Below are 21,874 nucleotides of genomic sequence, written 5' to 3'. Positions count from 1 at the left end.
GATGCCAAAGTTGACTAAGCAGTTAGTCCGAGTTATTGACTAATAATTAGTCAAAACGTGATGTTGAGATATTTTATTTAATACGGATTAAATAAAATTGGCTAAGGCGAATTAAACAGTTAATTCGTAAATTAAATATAAACGATTATATTTAATTAATGTATATTGAATTAATTATACAATATTGTCTTTGTCGGACATGTATTAATATATCGGCTAATCCTTGTTACTAGACGATATATTAATAACCGATAACCGATGACGATTTATAATAAAACTGTGTCATATACATTTAGCATTTTACGAACCGGACCACGAGGTAAAATTAAGAGAAAGTGGAAGCCCACTTCCCCATGTAAGCTCTTGGCCGGCCAAGCAATAAGAAAAAAAAGAGAGGCTCTCTCTTTTTTGTAACCTAAGTATTTCATTTGCAAGAAAACTAGGGTTTTGAGAACAATTTTCTCTAAAACCTAGATCTCACATCTAAAGAAACTCACAACAAATTCTCTCAATATTGCAAGGCAATTAGAGAATACATTTCTAGCACAAGGGCATAGTCTCAGACGGTCTTGGGTGTATCGATTAGGAGGAAATCTACTTTGATTTCTGTTCTTAGGCCACATCTCAAAGGACCCGAGGTTAATTCTTTCACCTTTATCGTTTCTATTGCATTTTCGTTTTATGACAATAATCACATATAAAATTTGCGTTATAGTCCTATATTTTAAGGGTATTATACGGATATTACCCCACAAGTGGTATCAGAGCGAGGCCACGTAATTTTTCCTATGTGATTTTCATCAAACGATTTTGAAACGGTGTTTTTTTTTTGCTTGAAAAACCGTTCGGCCATACTGTTTTTACACGGCCTGTTTTGTTTTTTTTTTTTAGCCTTGGAAACCGTGCCATGTATACACGGTTGTTGTTGTTTTGTTGCATTGAAAACCGTGGGCAGCAGCTATTTTTTTTTGTCTCGGCATAATTTTTTTTGGTTGCTGCGTTTTTCTTGTAAACCGTGCTATACGTTTTATGTATGATCAGACGATCTTTTGTTTTCAATCGTTCTTTGCATATTGTAATTTTAATCGATAATTATTGCAATATGTTAAAGATGTATCAATTGTAGTTTCAATTCTATACGGATTATATTAAATTGCAATTGGGTTTTAACAAATCGTTTTGTTTTGTTAATTGTTGCTCACATTTTTGAGCCGAGGAAATTTTTTTTTTTGTTCTTTTGCTGCTCTCGGCAATCAGCAGCATTTATAAAAAAAAAAAAAAAAAAAAATTTGGTACTGTTCACGTTCAGCCGTGAAGAAAAAAAAAATTGTTTTATTTTTTTTTTCGGCCAAAAATGTGTACAATACGGATTTTGTGCATTCGCTTGATAGTGAAGCGGTTCACTCACGTACCATTTAGTTATTTTAAAGCGATTTAAAGTAACGGATTATCACGGATTAAAATTAAGTTGATTAAAGCGGTTTTGTCACATAATTTTAATCATTAGAGGTGGTTTGGATAAATTTTACATAATTACGGAATTATGTCTCGAATGAATTTGTTTTAGTTGATGCATTTTTTTTATTTTATCATTATTGTTGAATGCCTTGAATGCTTTTAATTACGTATTTATTTAATTTTACAAACGGTTGTAACTTAGTGTGGCCTTAGTAGAACGGGTTACCGTAATGATGGAACACGGTCTTGGTTGTATTTTGAGATCTCGTATCTCCATTTTGATTTTTTCCTTGCAATTACAGTTTTTATTTAGAATGTAAATAGGTTTATTTTTGTAAATTTTAATTGTAATTTTGAGAAGACCAAAGATGGAGATCGGATGCTCACTCCCATTTGCATGGACAAAGATGGAACATCAAGACAAGCTTTCTCGGGTCCAACGGTGGATTCCAAAGTTTTATTATGTTCTTTTTACTAGGATAGGCCACACTAGGAATTTTTATTTACGTATTGCATTCTTTTATTTATTTTATCGTAACGATAGATTGCATCATTTTCCGCCTAAAAACCAAACCACCTAATAATTGCATGAAAACTGACTCATATAGAGGTCACGCGTTAGTTTTCTATGACATTCTTATGTCACACGATCAAGTTTAAGCCATCACCTAAGTTAATTCATTCACGCAATGCTAGTTATTCGTTCACTTAAAATGAATTAAAACTAAGTTGATGGGATCTTCCTCGTATAAACAAAAATTGAGAACAGTCTTTATAGGTCAAACTCCAATGAATCCCTTCTTCGTCGGTAGGCATAATATGACCCCTTCTACGTCGGGTAAGTTGGAACTGATTGACTTATTTTATCTCAACACCATGGTCACTCGTACGATCCTGTGATTATGGTGGACTATAGATAGGATTTACGGAAATCTATCGACCAAGAGTTCTTACGGAAGAACTAGCTAAACAGTTGGCTTATCAATTTACGGAAATTGAGTCTTGGGATCACTTGTATTATTCTTGAGGGAGATCAATTATGCAAGTGCAATGAGTCTACACGATTCAAAATGAATTTTAAATAGACTTAAATCACCTCGATGAGTTGCTTATTTCGTTTTTGTTTTTCTTTCTTTTTCAGCGTAGATCACGTTTTTAAGCGCTAATAACATAATGGCTGGCATCCTCGATGACCCAATGCCAAGTGCCACATTGGACCGTGAGTCCCGCCGGATCTTCATGAATCGATGAATCGGTCTACTAGGCGAAGAATGATGGATCAAACTTCGCGGAATGGGAGGCGGCATTACGGAATGCCGCCACCGCCGACGGAAGCTCAAGTATTTGACTGAGCCCCTCCCGCCAGCCCCAGGCCCCACGGCTCGAGTTAACGAGGTCTCCACGTATAGCGACTTCGTCATGGAAGCGGGTGCGATTAAAAACGTACTCATTTTTGCAATGGAATCCAATTTGCAGAAACGCTTCATAGCCCAAGGTGCAAACAAGATTTTCACCACGCTCACTAAGGAATTCTCGAAAGCACCGAGAATCGTGACCTATGAGCATACCACTCGCTTCTTTGATGCGAGACTCCAGAAGGGCCAACCGGTTAGCCCACACATTCTCAGCATGATTGAGAATGTCGAGAGACTGGAGGCGCTTGATTGTAAAATCAGCGAGAACATTGTGATTGATCGCATGCTTAGTTCACTCCACGATGGTTTTGCGCTCTTTAGAGCGAATTACTATATGAATGATTTGAAGAAAAGTCCCCATGAACTGCACTCCCTTCTCGTACAGACCGAGAAGGACATGAAGTTCAGTGGGAGCTTGAAACAGGATGTTCTCGTTGTGTCAAACAAGGGCAAGGGTAAGGGCAAAGCTCAAGCAGACCTAGCTGTAGGTAAACCGAAGTTTAAGAAGTCGGGATCAGGTAAGAGTGGGCCTGGTGAGGCAAGTAACTCATCAGGCGCGACAAAGAGCAAAACCGAAAACATGGAATGCCATCATTGCCACAAGACTGGGCAATGGAGGCGTACATGTCCTGTTTACCATGAGGACATAAAAGCAGGTCGCGTTAAACCTGTTGGTATGTCTTCTTCCTCTTCTACTTCTATTCATATGATTGAGATTAACCACGCAAGTTACGGAACTTGGGTACTAGATACTGGTTGTGGTTCTCATCTGTGTAATCATGTGCAGGGGCTCCGAAACATCGAACCCCTCGTAAAGGGTGAGGTGGACTGCGTGTCGGGAATGGAGCACGAGTGGCCGCCGTCTCAAGGGGAACATATGTGATCCAGCTTCCTAGCGGATTTGAGTTATTTTTATATAACTGCTATTATGTACCCAGTCTTTCTAAAAACATTATTTCAGTTTCTGCACTTGACAAACTTGGTTTTTCATTTGTAATAGAGAATAATTCTTGCATTTTCTCATTACACGATATGATTTATGACAAGGCAGTCTCCATGAACGGAATTTATGTTTTAGTTCAGACCTCCGAAATATTACACGTAATGAATAAGAAGTTAAAGGTCGGTGACAAAGATCAAACATACCTATGGCACTGCCGTATGGGACACATTAATGAGAAACGCGTTAAACAGCTCATAAAGAATGGAGCTATCTCGGCCTTTGATTTTCAATCATTTGGCACGTGTGAATCATGTCTCATCGGTAAGATGACTCGAATTTCCTTCAAAGGTGTTGGAATGCGCGCTGCTGACCTATTAGGACTCATACATACGGATGTGTGTGGACCTATGTCAATCACCGCACGAGAAGGCTATAGGTATTTCATCACTTTCACGGACGATTTAAGTAGATATGGCTATGTCTACTTAATGAAGCACAAAAGTGAATCCTTTGAGAAATTCAAGGAATACCGAGAATAGGGTACGTAACCCTCGGGAAGAAAGATTAAAACATTGCGCTCAGATCGTGGTGGCGAGTATCTTTCTCACGAGTTTGATCAACACCTTAAAGACTGTGGGATTGCCTTACAGTTAACTCCACCTGGAACACCTCAGTTGAATGGTGTGTCCGAACGGAGAAATCGAACACTACTTGATATGGTTCGCTCCATGATGAGTCACACCATGTTACCTGACTCATTGTGGGGTTATGCTCTTTTGTCAGCTGCTCTAATACTTAACCGAAATCCGTCTAAAGCTGTTGACAAGACTCCATATGAACTATGGAAGGGAACGGTCCCTAACTTGTCCTTTATACGGGTTTGGGGTTGCGAGGCTTATGTCAAGTGGAGACACGAGGATAAGCTCGGCCCGCGATCGGTCAAGACATACTTTATAGGTTATCCTAAAGGAACACTTGGTCATTACTTTTATTCGCCAACCGAACAACGTGTATTTGTTGCGGCTAGTGCGACATTCTTAGAGAAGGAATTTCTCGAGAATGCAAAGAGTGATAGAACCTTCGAGCTGTCGGAGGTTCCAGAACCAAATACCGAGCAACCATTGGAGGAACCAATTCCTTCAATCCCGGCTGCGGTGAATATTCTTGAGGGACCTAGGAGGTCGGGAAGAGTCTCTATTCCTCCGGACAGATACATTGGTATGGTCGAGGAACATGACATAGATGACATTCTACTCTTAACGAGTAGTGAACCCGCAACCTATAAAGGTGCCATGACTAGTTCCGACTCAAAGCTATGGCTTGAGGCCATGAAATCCGAGATGGACTCCATTTATGGACTTAAGCAAGCTTCTAGGAGTTGGAATCATCGTTTCGACCAAGTGATAAAAGACAATGGATTTACTCGATCAGTAGAGGAACCATGTCTATATATCAAGTCAAGTGGGAGAAAGATTGTCTTCCTAATATTGTATGTTGATGACATACTCCTGATTGGAAATGACATACCTCTCTTAACTTCGGTAAAAGTATGGTTGAAGAACCATTTCCAGATGAAAGATCTGGGTGAGGCACAAAGAATTTTGGGCATCCGTATCTATCGAGATAGATCACGTCGGATGTTATCTCTCAGTCAGGAGTCTTACATAGACAAGATTCTAGAGAGATTCAGCATGACTAACTCCAAGAAGGGGGTTTCTTCCTATGGCTCCAGAGGTGCATTTGAGCAAGTCTCAGGCACCAGAGACACCGGAAGAGAAAGAGCGCATGACACGGATTCCTTATGCTTCGGCTATAGGATCAATCATGTATGTCATGATATGCACACGTCCAGACGTGGTATATGCATTGAGTATGACAAGTCGATTCCAACAGCATCCAGGTGTATCACATTGGATGGCTGTCAAGAACATTCTTAAGTGCCTACGGAGGACTAAAGATTGGGCATTGACTTATGGATCAAGATGACTCGAAATCTCAGTCTGGATTCGTTTTTACTCTTAATGGCGCTACAGTCAGCTGGAAGAGTTCCAAAAAGGTGTTACAGCAGATTCTACGACTGAGTCCGAGTACAATGTCGCGTCTAGACATGTACAACGGAAAGCTCATCTAATCCGAGATTACGTGGAGCAAAAGGAAGTAGTGATAGAAAAGATTGCTGCACATGATAATATAGCAGATCCTCTCACTAAACCATTACGACAAGATAAGCATGAAGGGCATGTTAATTCCATGGGAATTAAACGTGTTCCTGAGTTGTAGTACTCTTTTATGGATTAGATTCATTTTCTTGTGTACTCTATACGACATCATCGTTTTGATATTTATATATTTTGTTTTTCATGTGGAATTGTATGACAATTTTGAACACCACAAAGTGAACTAAACAAACATTATATTTTTAGTCCTTAATTGCCCACGTGACCTGATAACTCAAGGTAATTATTTTGTGACGTTGGTTGATGGTGGGTTCAACGAGCCATAAGTCAACAGGTTGACTGACCAATCACAGAGGCGATTTATACGGATATCTCGTAGGACACAATTGTGACATCGACGTGGAGTCCTAAATGTTTTATAACATTCGGTGCCAGGTCGTGGATAGGACCTCCATGGTGATCCTAAGAGTCGATTATTTTGACTATCGTTGTCTCTTGAGATTAAGGCAATTTTGGGTGACTTTGGTTTCTTTCTCACGGTCATCCGTAACAGGGGGCCAAGTAGATTTTTTTTCGAGTCATTTCATCGTGCTTAGTTCGGAAGGAGTTGAGTTGAAGGAAATATTCGGCCTTTATCGTACTCGATATTTCTCGGGGCCACTCGAGGAGTCAGAATCGAAATGCATGGCCATGCTCGAATACGAATTCGTTTTATCGGTTGAGTTACTCTCTAGTCGGGGAAACCACTCTTGATACAGATCGATTGTAAAATACGACCTTTGCGGATCCGGATCGGCAAATTGTTTTACATTGAGTGGGAGAAATTTTAAATGAATATGAGAATCGGTTATCGCACATACACTTGTACGGACAAGTGGGAGTTTGTTGAGCTGTGTCCTCCCGGTTAGTGCGGATAACGTCATTGCACATACACTTGTACGGACAAGTGGGAGCTTGTTGGGGCTGGTGTCCTTACGATTAGTGCAAGGACCGATAAATCTCTAAAAGGATCAAAGGGTATACTTTTGTATTATAATCGGTTGGTCCACGTTTATCAATAACGGTTGGCTTGCTAGATAAGTTTGACGTTATTGTCATACGGATGGCGGTGATCAACTGGTCCCTAAAAGTCACACCTATAGGATACGTTTGAGAGATGTGACGGTATGAAAATACGTCATGTTGATGCCAAAGTTGACTAGCGATTAGTCCGAGTTATTGACTAATAATTAGTCAAAACGCGATGTTGAGATATTTTATTTAATACGGATTAAATAAAATTGGCTAAGCGAATTAAATGATTAATTCGTAAATTAAATATAAACGATTATATTTAATTAATGTATATTGAATTAATTATACAATATTGTCTTTGTCGGACATGTATTAATATATCGGCTAATCCTTGTTACTAGACGATATATTAATAACCGATAACCGATGACGATTTATAATAAAACCGTGTCATATACATTTAGCATTTTACGAACCGGGCCACGAGGTAAAATTAAGAGGAAGTGGAAGCCCACTTCCCCATGTAAGCTCTCGGTCGGCCAAGCAATAAGAAAAAAAAGAGAGGCTCTCTCTTTTTTGTAACCTAAGCATTTCATTTGCAAGAAAACTAGGGTTTTGAGAACAATTTTCACTAAAACCTAGATCTCACATCTAAAGAAACTCACAACAAATTCTCTCAATATTGCAAGGCAATTAGAGAATACATTTCTAGCACAAGGGCATAGTCTCAGACGGTCTTGGGTGTATCGATTAGGAGGAAATCTACTTTGATTTCTGTTCTTAAGCCACATCTCAAAGGACCCGAGGTTAATTCTTTCACCTTTATCGTTTCTATTGCATTTTCGTTTTATGACAATAATCACATATAAAATTTGCGTTATAGTCCTATATTTTAAGGGTATTATACGGATATTACCCCACACATTTTACCCTTTAGGGCTTGCTTTGATTGAAGGTAAAAGGAGGGAAATGAATAGGGGAGTGATATGTAAGGATCATTTTTCATGTTTGGTATTAAAGTAATTATTCATCTCCCGAATCTATTACCCTCGCGAAGGGGTAGTACATCGCGCCCCCGCGGGTAATGAGTATGAGAGTAAAACATCTCTTCAGTAATCATTAATCTTATATGTCAAACCTATCATTAAGGAACTCATTAACCAAGTAATTAATTTCCTTAATAATTATCACCCGATAAAACTTACCCTCTGATTATTCTATGAATTCCAGACAAGTCCTAACCGTAATTTACACCTATTTTATTACCTCGGCTACTATTTTTAATTTAAATTGTAAATGATTCACATTCAATTTATTCAGAGACTCATTAGAAAGTTACTCATATATATTTTTTTTTGTAGTACAGAAATAATTACTCATATATGAAATGCGTGGACCATATAGGAATATAAATTGGTTGTGCACAAATTCTTATTTAAGATGGGTCCCGCCTGAAATAAGACCGACAAAATATTGCCATTTTTTAAGAGAATGTAACCATTTAATCCACAAAATGTTATCGCTAGAGGTGTTATTTTTTAACCTGAAAATGATGTGAAAAATAATGATAACATGTTATCAGAAAATAATACTCCCTCTAATTTCATTTATTGTTCCTCTTTCCCTTTCCATCCATTTTCCTTATTATTCCCTCTTTCCTTTTTTGGACAACTTTTTGTGGTCCAAAATCAATTTAATGTGGGGTCATGTATATTATATGGTCCAGATTGATTCCTTTATTTCTTATGCCAAAAAAAAGGGAATAATAAATGAAATTGGAGGAAGTAACATTTTATTATAAAATGACAATATATTACTAGTCTTATTTCAAACAGAATACAATCGTCTAAAGCCAGACACGCTGTTTGTTGTGACAGCATCTCTCAAAATAATTAGTCGTAAATCAACACTACCATGGAAATATGACCATCTTTGTTGTCCCAATTAAAGGACGTAACTTTACAAGCTTTTTCTTTTCACAAAATCTCATTTGTGACGGCACGTATCCGTCACTTTGGAGTGACGGATACCATTTTCTCTTATAAATGACCCAAATAGAGGAGAGAGGGAAGCACATGGAGGTGCCCCACCTTATCCCCCTATTCGTTTTGTGAGTGACATTACCCGTCACTTGCTCCGACCCGTCTTCAGCAAGACTAATTGTTTTCTTTTTCATATGCTTTATACGTTTATACTTTATACTCAGTAGTACTCCGTACATTATTGCACTGTACTGTCGTTATGACACCTTGACTTGAGGTAAAAGAATGAATTATTGTAGTTGCGACTTGCGAACAAGGATTAAAATCTTTCCCCCACTACTTATTGTTTCGCAATCCGCCATAAATAATGATCATCTATTTAAAGTATGATTTTACATAAATTTAACACTAGCTTCAATCTTCATACATGGAGTTCACGCTCAGACAAAGGAAAAAAAATGACCACATGATGGTCTATGCTCAGTTTGGCCTCTAAGTTGAATTTGATCACATGACTACTTGAATTGCCTGACTCAAGTTGAATGAATTTAAATATACAATTTAACTCTATGAGCAGTTTAAATAGATTTTAAGAAAAGAAAAAAAAATGTTTCTCTTTTCATTATCGTGAGGTAAAGTTACTCCCTCCCTCTAGATAATTGGTTTACCTGACCTATTCTAATTTAAACGTGTGTCATTCATTTGTTTACATTTTTATATTGAGATTGTTTTTATTTTTATGAGTAATTAATCACTCAAAGGTGTTTTACTATAATATCAATTATCAAGTGACAATGTTGCTTATATTAAAAAGCCAAAGCAATGGACCATGACATCCTCTATTGAACAAAATTTCCCTATTATTATTCATCAACTAATAAAATTCAAATCTAAATTTCTACTAAGATGGAGCATGGAGCACCAAAAATCAATGTCCTAATGGTGTCATTTGCCACCCAAGGCCACATGAATCCTATGCTTAGACTAGCCAAACAACTACAATCCAAAGCTAATATTCAAGTCACTCTTGCCACCACCGAAATTTTCTACCACCATCTTCTCAAGCAAAACAACCACAACGTCACCACGACCACCTCTAACAACACCCTCTCGATATCTGGTATTGACTTTGAATCTTTCCCTGATGGTTTCGACCTAGATTACGACCGTAAGAGCAACCTCAACACGTACTTGGACACCCTAGCCAAAGTTGGTCCAACTAATTTGTACAACCTTATTATATCCCTATCTACTAACCAAATTTCACCGAAAAAATTCTCATGTATTATTACTAGCCCATTTGTACCTTGGGCGACTAATGTTGCGGTTCGGTTAAGAATTCCCTGCGCCATGCTATGGATTCAACCATGTACCCTCTTTGCAATTTACCATAGCTACTACAACAATCTCAATTATTTCCCTACAAAAGAGAACCCTCATATTAGTGTCAAATTACCGTGTTTACCGCTACTAGAGGCTAGTGATCTTCCCTCAATTGTGCTCCCTGAAAATCCTATTACAGGCATGAATGAATCATTGTCTCAAGCCGTCAAAAATGTTGATAATATAAGGTGGGTTTTGGCTAACTCTTTTTATGAGCTTGAGAAAGAAGTTGTTGAATATTTGTCAAAATTTGTCGATATCAAGGCGGTCGGTCCGTTGGTCCCACCAACAGTTCTCTTAGGTGAAGAACATTGTCATGGCAATGATGATCATGTAGGGATTAACTTGTGGAAACCTGAGGATAAATGCATCGATTGGCTTAAACAAAATAAGGATAATTCCGTTATTTACGTGTCGTTTGGGAGCGTAATTATGCTATCAAGAGAACAATTGGAGATTATTGGAAAGGCTTTGATTAATTGTAAGAGGCCATTCCTTTGGGTTGTTAAAGAGAAGAATTATTCAGTGAGTGAGGGTGCAAGGGAATTTCTTGAGTGGTTTTTGGATGAGACTAAAGAACAAGGAATGGTTGTAAAATGGTGCTCACAAGATAAGGTACTGTCCCATAAATCTTTGGGTTGTTTTCTAACACATTGTGGTTGGAATTCTATGTTGGAAACTATTAGTGTTGGAGTTCCTGTTATTGCTTATCCTTTTTGGACCGACCAACCCACTAATGCTAAGCTTATGTGTGATTTGTTTGGTGTTGGGCTTAGATTGTGGCCTAATAAGGATGGGTTGGTTGGGGTTGAGGAAATTATGAAGTGTATTGAGGTGGTCATGGATGGGCCTAGGGCGGTGGAGTTTCGAGCAAAGGCCGCGGAATGGAAAAACAACGCTAGAGAGGTGGTTGTCCACGGTGGCTCGTCGGATCGAAATATTCAAGATTTTGTGGACGATATTATTCAAACCTCGTCTGCTGTAAAATACAATGTGGATACAGAGTAGAAGGGATCATATAAATTATAATGGGTGTTATTCGGTGTCTACACATTAATTCGAATCGTCGACAATATTTAATGAACTTCCAATTTTGCCTCTTTCATAATTATTCATCTAACTTCTCTCTAACTCCTTTTACATGCGATTAACTTTGAAAGATTAAAAAAATGGTTTTCATCATGATGACAACGTAATCAAACAAATAGAAACGTCCAACTAACGTTTAAACTAATTTATTTAAACTTTTAGTTGCCGTTTTGAACGAATCTCATCGATGAACATTCAAGATAAACATATGAAAGGAGCATACACTAAGGATTCCAATGATACACAAGTGTCAACACACCATAAACGAGTATTTATTTTTTGGTGCAAACGAGAGGCGAACCCTGAGTAATTAATTATTCGCTATAGCAACTCCAAAAATGTCCTCATGTGGGATAGGACGAAGCTCTGAAGGAGGGCAATCTAAAAGTGTAATAGTAGTGCTAGAACTGATTCCACGATTAGCAAGCCAATCGCTAGCTGTATTTGCCTCCCTATAAGAATGTTCAAGCTTAACTGTCGAGCTGTCTTTTTTAGCAAGTCCTTGTATCTTTTGACGACAAAGGTCACAACTTAAACCGAGCATTAGAAAAAAGGTTTAGAACATAAACTCCATCCCAAAACAACAAGTTTGGAACCGTCTACAATAAAGGTCAAATTTAAGTGGTCATAACTTGAATTCTAGACATGAAAATGAAATAATTCCAGTTGGGGGTGATAGAATCATCTTGCGATTCTAACGATAAGTCACATGCCCAAACAGACAAAAAACGAGGGATATAGCCGTTTTACGAAAATGTGACGGTGTAGGAAGAGTTCGAAGGTGTATGGGCCGCTGATAAGTAGTAATTTAGCGTCATTTTACTCATAGTTTTATCTCATAAAGTGAAGCGAGTCAAAAGCGAGTCAAGACGGAATTAAGACGGGTTGGTATAATTCAAGTTAGAGGAAGTCCACAAAGCCCAAAGGTCAAAGTTGACCTTCTTCACTCACTCAACTCCCCTGCTCTTTCACCTTCATCGTCTTCGTCCGTCATGTTCATCACCTCATCACCCGCCATTGCTCCATCTGCATAAACCACCATTCTGCCATTCACGGCACCATCACATTCAATTCCTCCGCTAAACCAGAAGCTCTATTCCGTCCTCCTTAACTCGGTTCATCTCCACCAAACACCAGCAGCAACTCCACTCCATCTCAACCGTGATCAGCCTCGCATCATCACAACAACCAGCGACATCACAGCTCGACACCTGCTCCTCCGTCTTCAACTCGACATCACCTCCCAGTTCACCATTCACCCCTTCATTCACCATACCCCGACATCACATCACCTACCTCCAACAGCAACCATTATCAACCACTATCACCTGCAGTAATCCCCCTCCGCCGTCATTTCATAAGCACTAGCCATGGAGCCTCATCGCCACGAATCACCATTTTCGCTACCTGCAATGTCAAAATCAAGCAACAACAACAACTCGCGTCTTTGCCGGCTTGCCGGCAGCCCACCCAACCCACCGGCAGGCACACCCACCATATCCCCTCATTTTTGTGAAGATCTCGCTGCCAGCCTGGTCACCGGCAGCCGCCCTACCGGCACGCAGGTCCTACTTCTACAACTCGCATCGAAAATCGGCTCTCTACCGGTTGCCCGGCAGCCGACATACCGGCATACAGCACACCCCCATCCTATTTCTGCTCTCTTATTCAATTACCTCGCTGTCGGTAACCTAGCAGGCGGCCGGTTGCCCGGCAGAGGACCCTTTACTGCGTTTTGTCCTTCCGTCGTTTTCCCTCTTTCCTTTTAATTAGAGGTGTTTAAATGCGGGCTTGGGCTGGACATGGGCCGATGTCGCCTATAATTTTTGGCCCACGAAAAAGCAGGTTAGCGGGTTCGGGACGGGTTAGTGGGCTGGCCTTTGTATTTTTCTTAAAATGCCTTGTCCGTACCCGCTTTTTTAGCGGGCGAGATGGGCCGGGTTCAATGGACGGGATGACCCATGAACAGCTCTACTTTTAATGTTTTGTTTTATATAATTAACCCCCTCCCCCATTTTTGTTTGTCCTATGCCTTCTTTTGTGAGGATTATTATTATTACTAGGTAGTATCCGGTGCTTCGCGCGACCTGTTTGAAAATTTTGTTATTAGAAGAAAAATAATATAATTCATACTCCCTCCTATTCATTTTAACTATCCCCCTTTCCTTTTTCATCTATTCATATAACTCTCCCCCTTTCCTTATTTAGTAAAGTTTTATACTTATTTTAATCACCTTACCCCCACAACAATACCCAACAATATTCATACTTTATCTTATTTTAATCACCTTACCCCACAACAATACTTATTTTAATCATCACAATACTTTACAATAAAATAACTCTCCTCTTAATTTGCGTGCCTTTTTGAAAGGGGAGAGTTAAAATGAATAGGAGGGAGTATATGACATTTAATATCTTTACTTTTAAATAAAAATAAATTAACTTTCTCAACTCTTATTTTCTTAGATTTAACTTCAATGTTTTAAAATAAAATACATACAGTTTTAATTATAACTAAGAAGTGGTAGGTAGCTATTCACGATAAATGTTATTATATAAATAATTTTGTGACTTATCAAATATCATATTAATTAAAATAAATGTATTCAAATAATGCAACAATCAACATTATGTTTTTAAGTTAGATCATTTCACGACACGTTACGCTCCGAATCAATTAATATTTGTTCAAGACGATGTGAATATAATTTGATGTATTTTTCAATTTTTAATGTATAACGTGTGATGTTTATGTAACATATAGGGTCAAAGCTCAACTTATTTGAATGCCTTGGTTGTGTATGTCTTGCATATGCTATGTGTCAAACAACATATTTATAAGAAATTTGTTCCTTTTGTTTTTTTTTTAAAACAACTATATATAAAATATGGTTAATTGATAAACAATACCAATATAATGACCCTTTTTTCATAATCAGTATCAACATAATCAATAATTAGAAATCAGTACCATTTTTCTACAATAGGTATCAAATCGCCTTAAAACATCATCTTAATCGACTTGAAAAGGTCCAAAAAACCATCATTCAAGTACAAATCTTCACTCGTTATCACATTATTTAAAACCTCAAATGTATTTTCATTAAGTGTTTCATAATTTTTTCAAATATCTCACTCGTTATCACATTATCACTTGTCCAATATAATTTTTTCATTATCACATCATAAAAACTTATCTCTTACTCCCTCCATTATTTTATATATGACGTTTTCGTTTTACAAGGTAAGCCTTTGACTTTCAATTATACAAAAATATACTCTAGAAAAAATTATGAAAATTATATCATTAGATTCGTCATAAAATTTGCTTTCAAAAGAGTATACATTTCATATTATTAACTTATATATTTTGAGAGATATTGAAGAGAGAAGTGAGTGTTTCGAAATGTGAGAATGACATATATAAAATAATGGAGGGAGTAGTAGTTATCTTTAAGTTTTGTTTTTAATAAATACAATGACTCTTCCACATATATTTTTATTGATGAATTTAGGCCCTGTTTGATAAAACTAACTGAAAAGGTAGCTGAAAACTGAAAAACTAATTGAAACCTGATAAGGTAGCTGAAAATTAGGAACTGATAAGGTAGTTGTTTATATAAAAAAGCGTTTGACAAACTAACTGAAAAGATAACTGATTTTGATGAAATGACGTAAACGGATATGATAATTATTTAATAATATAAATTTAAGGGGTAAAATGAAAAATTAAATCAAATCAGGTACCTGAAATCTCAAATGTACTTTAGGTAACATTTTATTTCAGGTAGCTTATTTGGTTAAATAAGCTACTTGCCAAACGCTTACAAAAAAAACAAGGTACCTGAAATTTTGGTCAAATAAATTACTTTGATCAAATCAGCTACATGAAATGCCTTGCCAAACGGAGCCTTAATGGTCTTATGTATTATAACTTTCTCAAAACCAAGTGGTGTTAGTCCAGTGGTAGCCGGGTTAAACCTTGAAGCTTGCAGAAATGCAGGAGTTGAGAGGTCTCGGGTTCGACTACCAGCTGGGGCGATGATCACTTGACCACTGCAGCCCCCGAAGGGGGTGACTTACATGGTCCATGTGGTGGTGCGAGAATGCATGGGCCCGGGGGGGATTCAACCCCCTCGTCATCAAAAAAAAAAAAAAAAAAAAAAAAAAAAAAACTTTCTCAAAATGTTTTTCTTTAAATAAATGTAACGCATTGTGAGACACTCACTTTAATCATCTATATATATCAAATTATTTCGATAAATATAATAAAAAGAATACTCAATTTAAAGCACTTTTCATAATAAAGGTAATGATTTACATTTTACAATTTTTATCAAATTTTTTTTATATAAATTTAAAATAAATCACCGTAATTATTATTTATAATTTTATAATATATTAATTAAACTCTAATTAATGTTTTGCTAAGATTTACGTAACATTTATTATGTTTATATTTAATGTCCAGCTGTAATTAATAGTTATATTTAATGCTGGGTTGACACGTGGCGCATCCACAGCGTTTCAACCCAGTTTTATATATATATATATATATATATATATATATATATAATTAGGTTCAAGTGAGTCCTCTACTCTTACATGAGTCCCTAAGTCCTATTTCTAACCCTTAGATCATAGAAAATGGATGACTAAGATTAAACAAAAAAAAAGGAGAGATATAAAAACAAGCAAACCCTAATTCATCCTCACACACTCCTTCATTCTCTCTGCCTCCCTCATCTCTCTAACTCCCTCATCTCTCTAACTCCTTCCTCTCTAACTCCCTCGTCCACCACCGGCTGCTACCTGCACCGCCTTCACCACAGACCACAATACGCCACAACCATCACCGCTCCTGTCACGCCCCAATGCCACGCCTCCTACACGCCAATCCTGCCGCCTCCACCGCCACAACTACCGTCGCCTCAGATCTAAAATTTGACCACCACAACTCTCCCTTCTCCCTCATGACTTTCTGATTTTTATATTTTCTTAATTTTTTTTCCTGATTTAAACTTGTAGTGCGTGGTGGTGTTTAGGCGGTGGTGCGTGGTGGTGTTTGGCAAAGGCGAGGGTTGTTGTTGGTGTTTGTAAAAGGCGAGGGTGGTGAGAGATTTTTTGTCGTGGTGGTTGTTGAAGGTTGTGGCGGGTCGTGGTCTTTTCTGCCGCCTCCTTCCCCACTCTCCTTTCCCTTTTTTTCTTTTTCTTTCCGTTTTTGTGGGTGTTTGTTAGCGATGTCATGGTGGGTGTGTTGGTGAGTCCACTAAGTCCTAATCCTCTCCTCTTTCTCCTTTTTTTTTTCAGATCTAGTGTCGGTGGTGCTGTGGTGAATGTTGGTGGCGGCTGGGTGGGGTCGTGGGTGTGGGTGTCGTGGTAGACAGTGCTCGGATGGTCGTAGTGTGGTGGTTCTGGATGTGGCTGTTGTTTTTGTGTGTGGAGTGGTGGTCGTTGGACTATGGTGGTGGTTCGGGTGGGTGTTGGTGGTGGGTTGATTGTTGGCGGTGGTGGTTATTGCCTATATATATAAAAGGACTCGTATTAAAGTTTCGACTCACAAGAATTAAAGTTTTACTCGTTTACCATTAAAGTTTCACTCGTAATTCACCAAAGTTTCATTCGTAACTTTGAGAAATAACAAATTTTTACATCATTATATAAATACACACTTTTATATTGAAAATGGTCTGAAAACCATTAAAGTTTCACTCATCATCATTAAAGTTTCACACCTTTAACATTAACGTTTCATTCATAAATCACTGAAAATTAAATAAATATTAATTAAAGTTTAACTCGTCAAATGGCCTAAAAAAATTAAAGTTTCATTCGTCATCATTAAAGTTCCACTCATTTAACATTAAAGTTTCATTCATAAATCAATGAAATTAAATAAATTTTAGTCACAATTACGTCATTACATAAATTCAAATTTTTTTAATTAAAATGGCCTAAAAAAAATTAAAGTTTCACTTTTAAGCATTAAAGTTGAATTTGTATACTATTAAAGTTACATTCAAAAATCAGTTAAATTAAACTAATATTAATCACAATCACATTATTTCATAAATTTAAATTTTTATATTAAAAATGACCTAAAAAAAATTAAAGTTTCACTTTTAAGCATTAAAGTTTCACTCGTAAAACATTAAAGTTATATTTAAAAATACATAAATTTAATTCTTTATTTACAAAATGACTTTAAAAAACTAAAGTTTCAACCGTAAAGAATTAAATTTGCTCTCACAGATTAAAGTTTCACTTTTTAAACATTAAAGTTTCATTTTAAACATTAAAGTTTCATTTCAAAAATTGATTAGAAGACTCAACTCTCAACCATCAATCTTAGAAGATCTAATGGCTTAGATTAGGACTTATGGACTCAAATATATAGGTTGACTCATTTGAACTTGCCTATATATATATATATATATATATATATATATAGGATCATGTAAGTCCTACTCTTTTAGTTGAATTCTTGAGTCCTAATTTAAGCCTTTAGATCATAGATAATAGATGGTTGAGATTAAAAGGGAAAAACACACAAATAACATTCCCTATGCAAACATTAATTCCTCCCTCTCTCATGACTCCATTTCCCTATACATTATTAATTCTCTCATCTATAATTCTCTTCTCCATTCTCATCAAATCATAATTTTCTTTTTCATCTCTCATAAAATCAGATTTTTTGTTGTGTTTACAATTCCCGCGTAAAATAAAAGCGGTTTTATAAAAAGCTCCGTAAATCTTCATCCGGACTCCGATTAAGGTGAAACAAAAGCCTAAATTTATTATTTTTTCGAGCTCGTTACAATGGTGATATTTTTTTATACTATTGAGTTTTCGAAATATTTGTTACTGCTCAGTTATGCTCGAAATCTAAAGGTAGGTTTGTTTTTTTTATTTCTTGTTAATTGTTTGTTGAGATTTATTGGAATCATTTGTTTGGTATTTGAAATAATTTTATAGTATAATTTTGTGTTTTTTTATGATGGATGAGTTCTTATAAGTAAAAAAAAAATTTCTTGGAAAACTTATGCTTCCTTTGTTAATTTAAATTCAAACCCATGATTAGTGAATAATACATTGAGTGATTGTCACATGTGTTTTTTACAAACCTTTTTTGTGATTTTTTATTTTCAATAAATTAGATGTTTTTCGTTTGAACTATAGGTTCGGAACTACGGTCAACCAAGCCCAAATCGTTGTTGATGACTCTTTGGCGATATAGATTGGCGATGAAGATGTGAGATTTGGATGGATGGATGAAGACATGTTATTATGAATTCGGATATTATTTTTAATTTTTTAAATTTTATAATAAGTTTATGTAGCATTAGTCTTTTACGAGTGTAACTTTAGTTTTTTACGGGTGTAACTTTAGTCTTTGATAGTGTGAATTTGAATATATTAATTTAAATTTGTGTAATTTTAAGACAATATTCTGTAACTTTAGTGTTTTACGAGTGTAACTATAGTCATGGATGGTGTAACTTTTGTCCTTTAGTGTAATTTAATTAATGAGTTAAGATTGTTTTTCGAGTGTAACTTTTTTGGCGATATAGATTGGCGAGAAGATGTGAGATTTGGATGGATCGATGAAGACACATTATTATGAATTCGGATATTATTTTTAATTTTTTTAATTTTAGAATAAGTTTATGTAACTTTAATCTTTTACGAGTGTAGCTTTAGTTTTTTACGAGTGTAATTTTAGCCTTTTACGGGTGTAACTTTAGTCTTTGATGGTGTGAATTTCAATATATTAATTTAAATTTGTGTAATTTTAAGACATGATTATGTAACTTTACTGTTTTACGAGGGTAACTTTAGTCACTGATGGTGTAACTTTTGTCCTTTAGTGTAATTTAATTAATGAGTTAAGATTATTTTACGAGTGTAATTTTAGTCTTTTACGTGCGTAACTTTAATACCTAATAGTGTAATTTTTTACTAGAAATTAATTTTGACGCATATTATTTTGAATTTTTGTAATTTTAACAAAAGTTTATGTAATTTTAGTGATTTACGAGTGTAACTTTAGTCTTTTACTAGTGTAAATTTAGTCTTATATTGGTGTAATTTTAGTCTTTTGCGGGTGTAACTTTAATCTTTTATGAGTGTAATTTTAGTGTGATTTAATTAATGAGTAAATTAATTATTTAGTTTCAAGTAAAAATGGTGTAAATTCAATTAATATATAGTATTTTATGAGTGTAACTTTAACCTTAATAGTGTAATTTTATGGTGTAAGTTTCGATTAAATAATGTAACTCTAATTAGTTTCAAGTAGAAATGTTGTAGCTTCAACCGGGTATGTAACTTCAAACAAATATGGTGCAATTTCTGAATAATTAGCAGTACTTAAAATTTCGAAAACTCAATAGCATATGAAAATATTCCTATTGCGACGGGCTCGAAAAAATAATAAATTTCGACTTTTGTTTCGCCTTAATCGGAGTCCGAATGAAGATTTAAGGAGTCTTTTACGAACCCGCTATTATTTTACGCGGGTATGAAATTTCGTTTTTAAAACCAATATTGATATGTGAAATATAAATTAAATTATAGTATATTAATTAAATAAATTAGTTGATGAAAAAGAGAAGGTAATTGATTAGGGGAATTGGGAATTGAAATTATGAGAGAGAACACATTAATTATTTGGTAGGTAAGTGTATTTTTGCTTTTAATCCCAACCATTAATCTTAAGAGATCTAATGGTCTAGATGAGGACTTATGGACTCAACCAAATATAAGGACTCACCTGAACCTATATATATATATATATATATATATAGGGTTATTCTACGCGGTAACCCCGTGTTTTTTTGAATTTTAGCTGGTAACCTTTCATTTTTCAACCACCCATATGGTAACCCTGAATTTATCAAAAAACATTCTCCGTAACCCTCAACTTTTAACGCTTTAAAAAACTCTGTTAGTTTGCACGTTTATTGGGGCTTGGGTTTGTTTTTTAGACTTCAAATGCATAAACAACCGAGTAACTATGGTCTTCTCAACTCAATTAAATAAATAAACTCCAAATTTTCCTAACAAATAATTATATTCTAGATGTAGCAAGACTTAAGAGTATAATTCATAATCTTTTTATTATCATTATTATTATTACTATCATCATTTTTATTGCTTAACAAATAATATTAAAGTAGTAAATATATCGAAACACATCTCATCTTTGTTTTTGTTATAAAAATAATAATAACATAATATCAATATTAACAATTATAATTCAATCTAATTTATAATAAAAACAAAAGTAAGACGTGTTTCGATATATTTACTACTTTAGTATTCTTTGTTGAGCAATAAAAATGATGATAATAATAACAATGATAATAAAAGATTATGAATTATACTCTTATCACACCTATAATATAATTATTTGTTTGGAAAACTCGGGATGTATTTATTTAATTGAGTTGAGAAGACCATAGTTACTTGTCCATTTAAGCATTTGAAGTGTAAAAGACAAGCCCAAGTCCCAATAAACATTCAAACTAACGGAGTTTTTTAACCGAATAAAAGTTGAGGGTCACGGAGAACCTTTTTTAATAAGTTCAGGGTTACCATGTGGGTGGTTGAAAAACGAAGGGTTACCAGCTAGAATTCAAACAAACACAGGGTTACCACGTAGAATAACCTATATATTATATAAAAATATATATATATATATATATATATATATATATATATATATATAGCAAAGTTCTTCTAAGTCCACCTTTTTTTTTGAGTCCATAAGTCCCTCCCACAACCCTTGGATCATGCATGGTGGAAGGTTGAGATTGAAAGCAAAAAACACACTTAACACTAATTAATTCACTTCTCTCTCTAGTTTTAATAATACATTCACTAATTCATTATCATACATAATTAACACCATATTTTGTCTTATACTTCAAATTTATGAAAAATTTGCTAACATTTTTCCTGTTTCGTTTTTTTTCGTTTTTTTTTTCGAGACAATTTTCGACAGTTTCGTTTTTTTCTTTTTTTTTTTCGAGACAAGTTTTCGACATTTTAGGATTTTACGAGTGTAATTCTAACGGCAAAAAGTGTAATTTTAAGAAATATTTTCGAGAATTTAGCGTTTTACAAGTTTAACTTCAATTTTTTCTGAGTGATTTTAACGAATAATATTTTGAATTTTTGTCATTTTATCACAAGTTATTGTAATTTAGCATTTTACGAGTGTTATGTTAATGACAAAAAGTGTTATTTTAGTCCAGGTAAGTGTAATTTCAGTCCAATGAGATTGTTATTTTTAGTCAATGAGAATGTAATTTTAGTCCAGAAAAGTGTAATTTTAGTCCATAAAAGTGTAATTTCAGTCCCTGATAATGTAATTTTAGTCCATTGAGAGTGTAACATTAGTCC

The 21,874-nt window shown here is 35.5% G+C and overlaps 1 protein-coding gene across 1 annotated transcript; it reads left to right on the top strand.

Moving 5' to 3' along the window:
* The first annotated feature begins 9,775 nt into the window (after positions 1–9,775).
* On the top strand, positions 9,776–11,456 carry LOC141611584 (UDP-glycosyltransferase 84B2-like). Its single transcript, XM_074430163.1, has one exon. It carries the CDS (start codon positions 9,896–9,898, stop codon positions 11,378–11,380), a length of 1,485 nt encoding a protein of 494 aa, XP_074286264.1. The 5' UTR covers positions 9,776–9,895; the 3' UTR covers positions 11,381–11,456.
* Positions 11,457–21,874: the final 10,418 nt, after the last annotated feature.

This window comes from Silene latifolia, chromosome 11, assembly GCF_048544455.1.
Source record: "Silene latifolia isolate original U9 population chromosome 11, ASM4854445v1, whole genome shotgun sequence".
In the NCBI taxonomy this organism is placed as follows: Eukaryota; Viridiplantae; Streptophyta; class Magnoliopsida; order Caryophyllales; family Caryophyllaceae; genus Silene; species Silene latifolia.
Note: the sequence above shows the minus strand (reverse complement) of the source record. Positions and strands in the feature narration are given on the sequence as shown.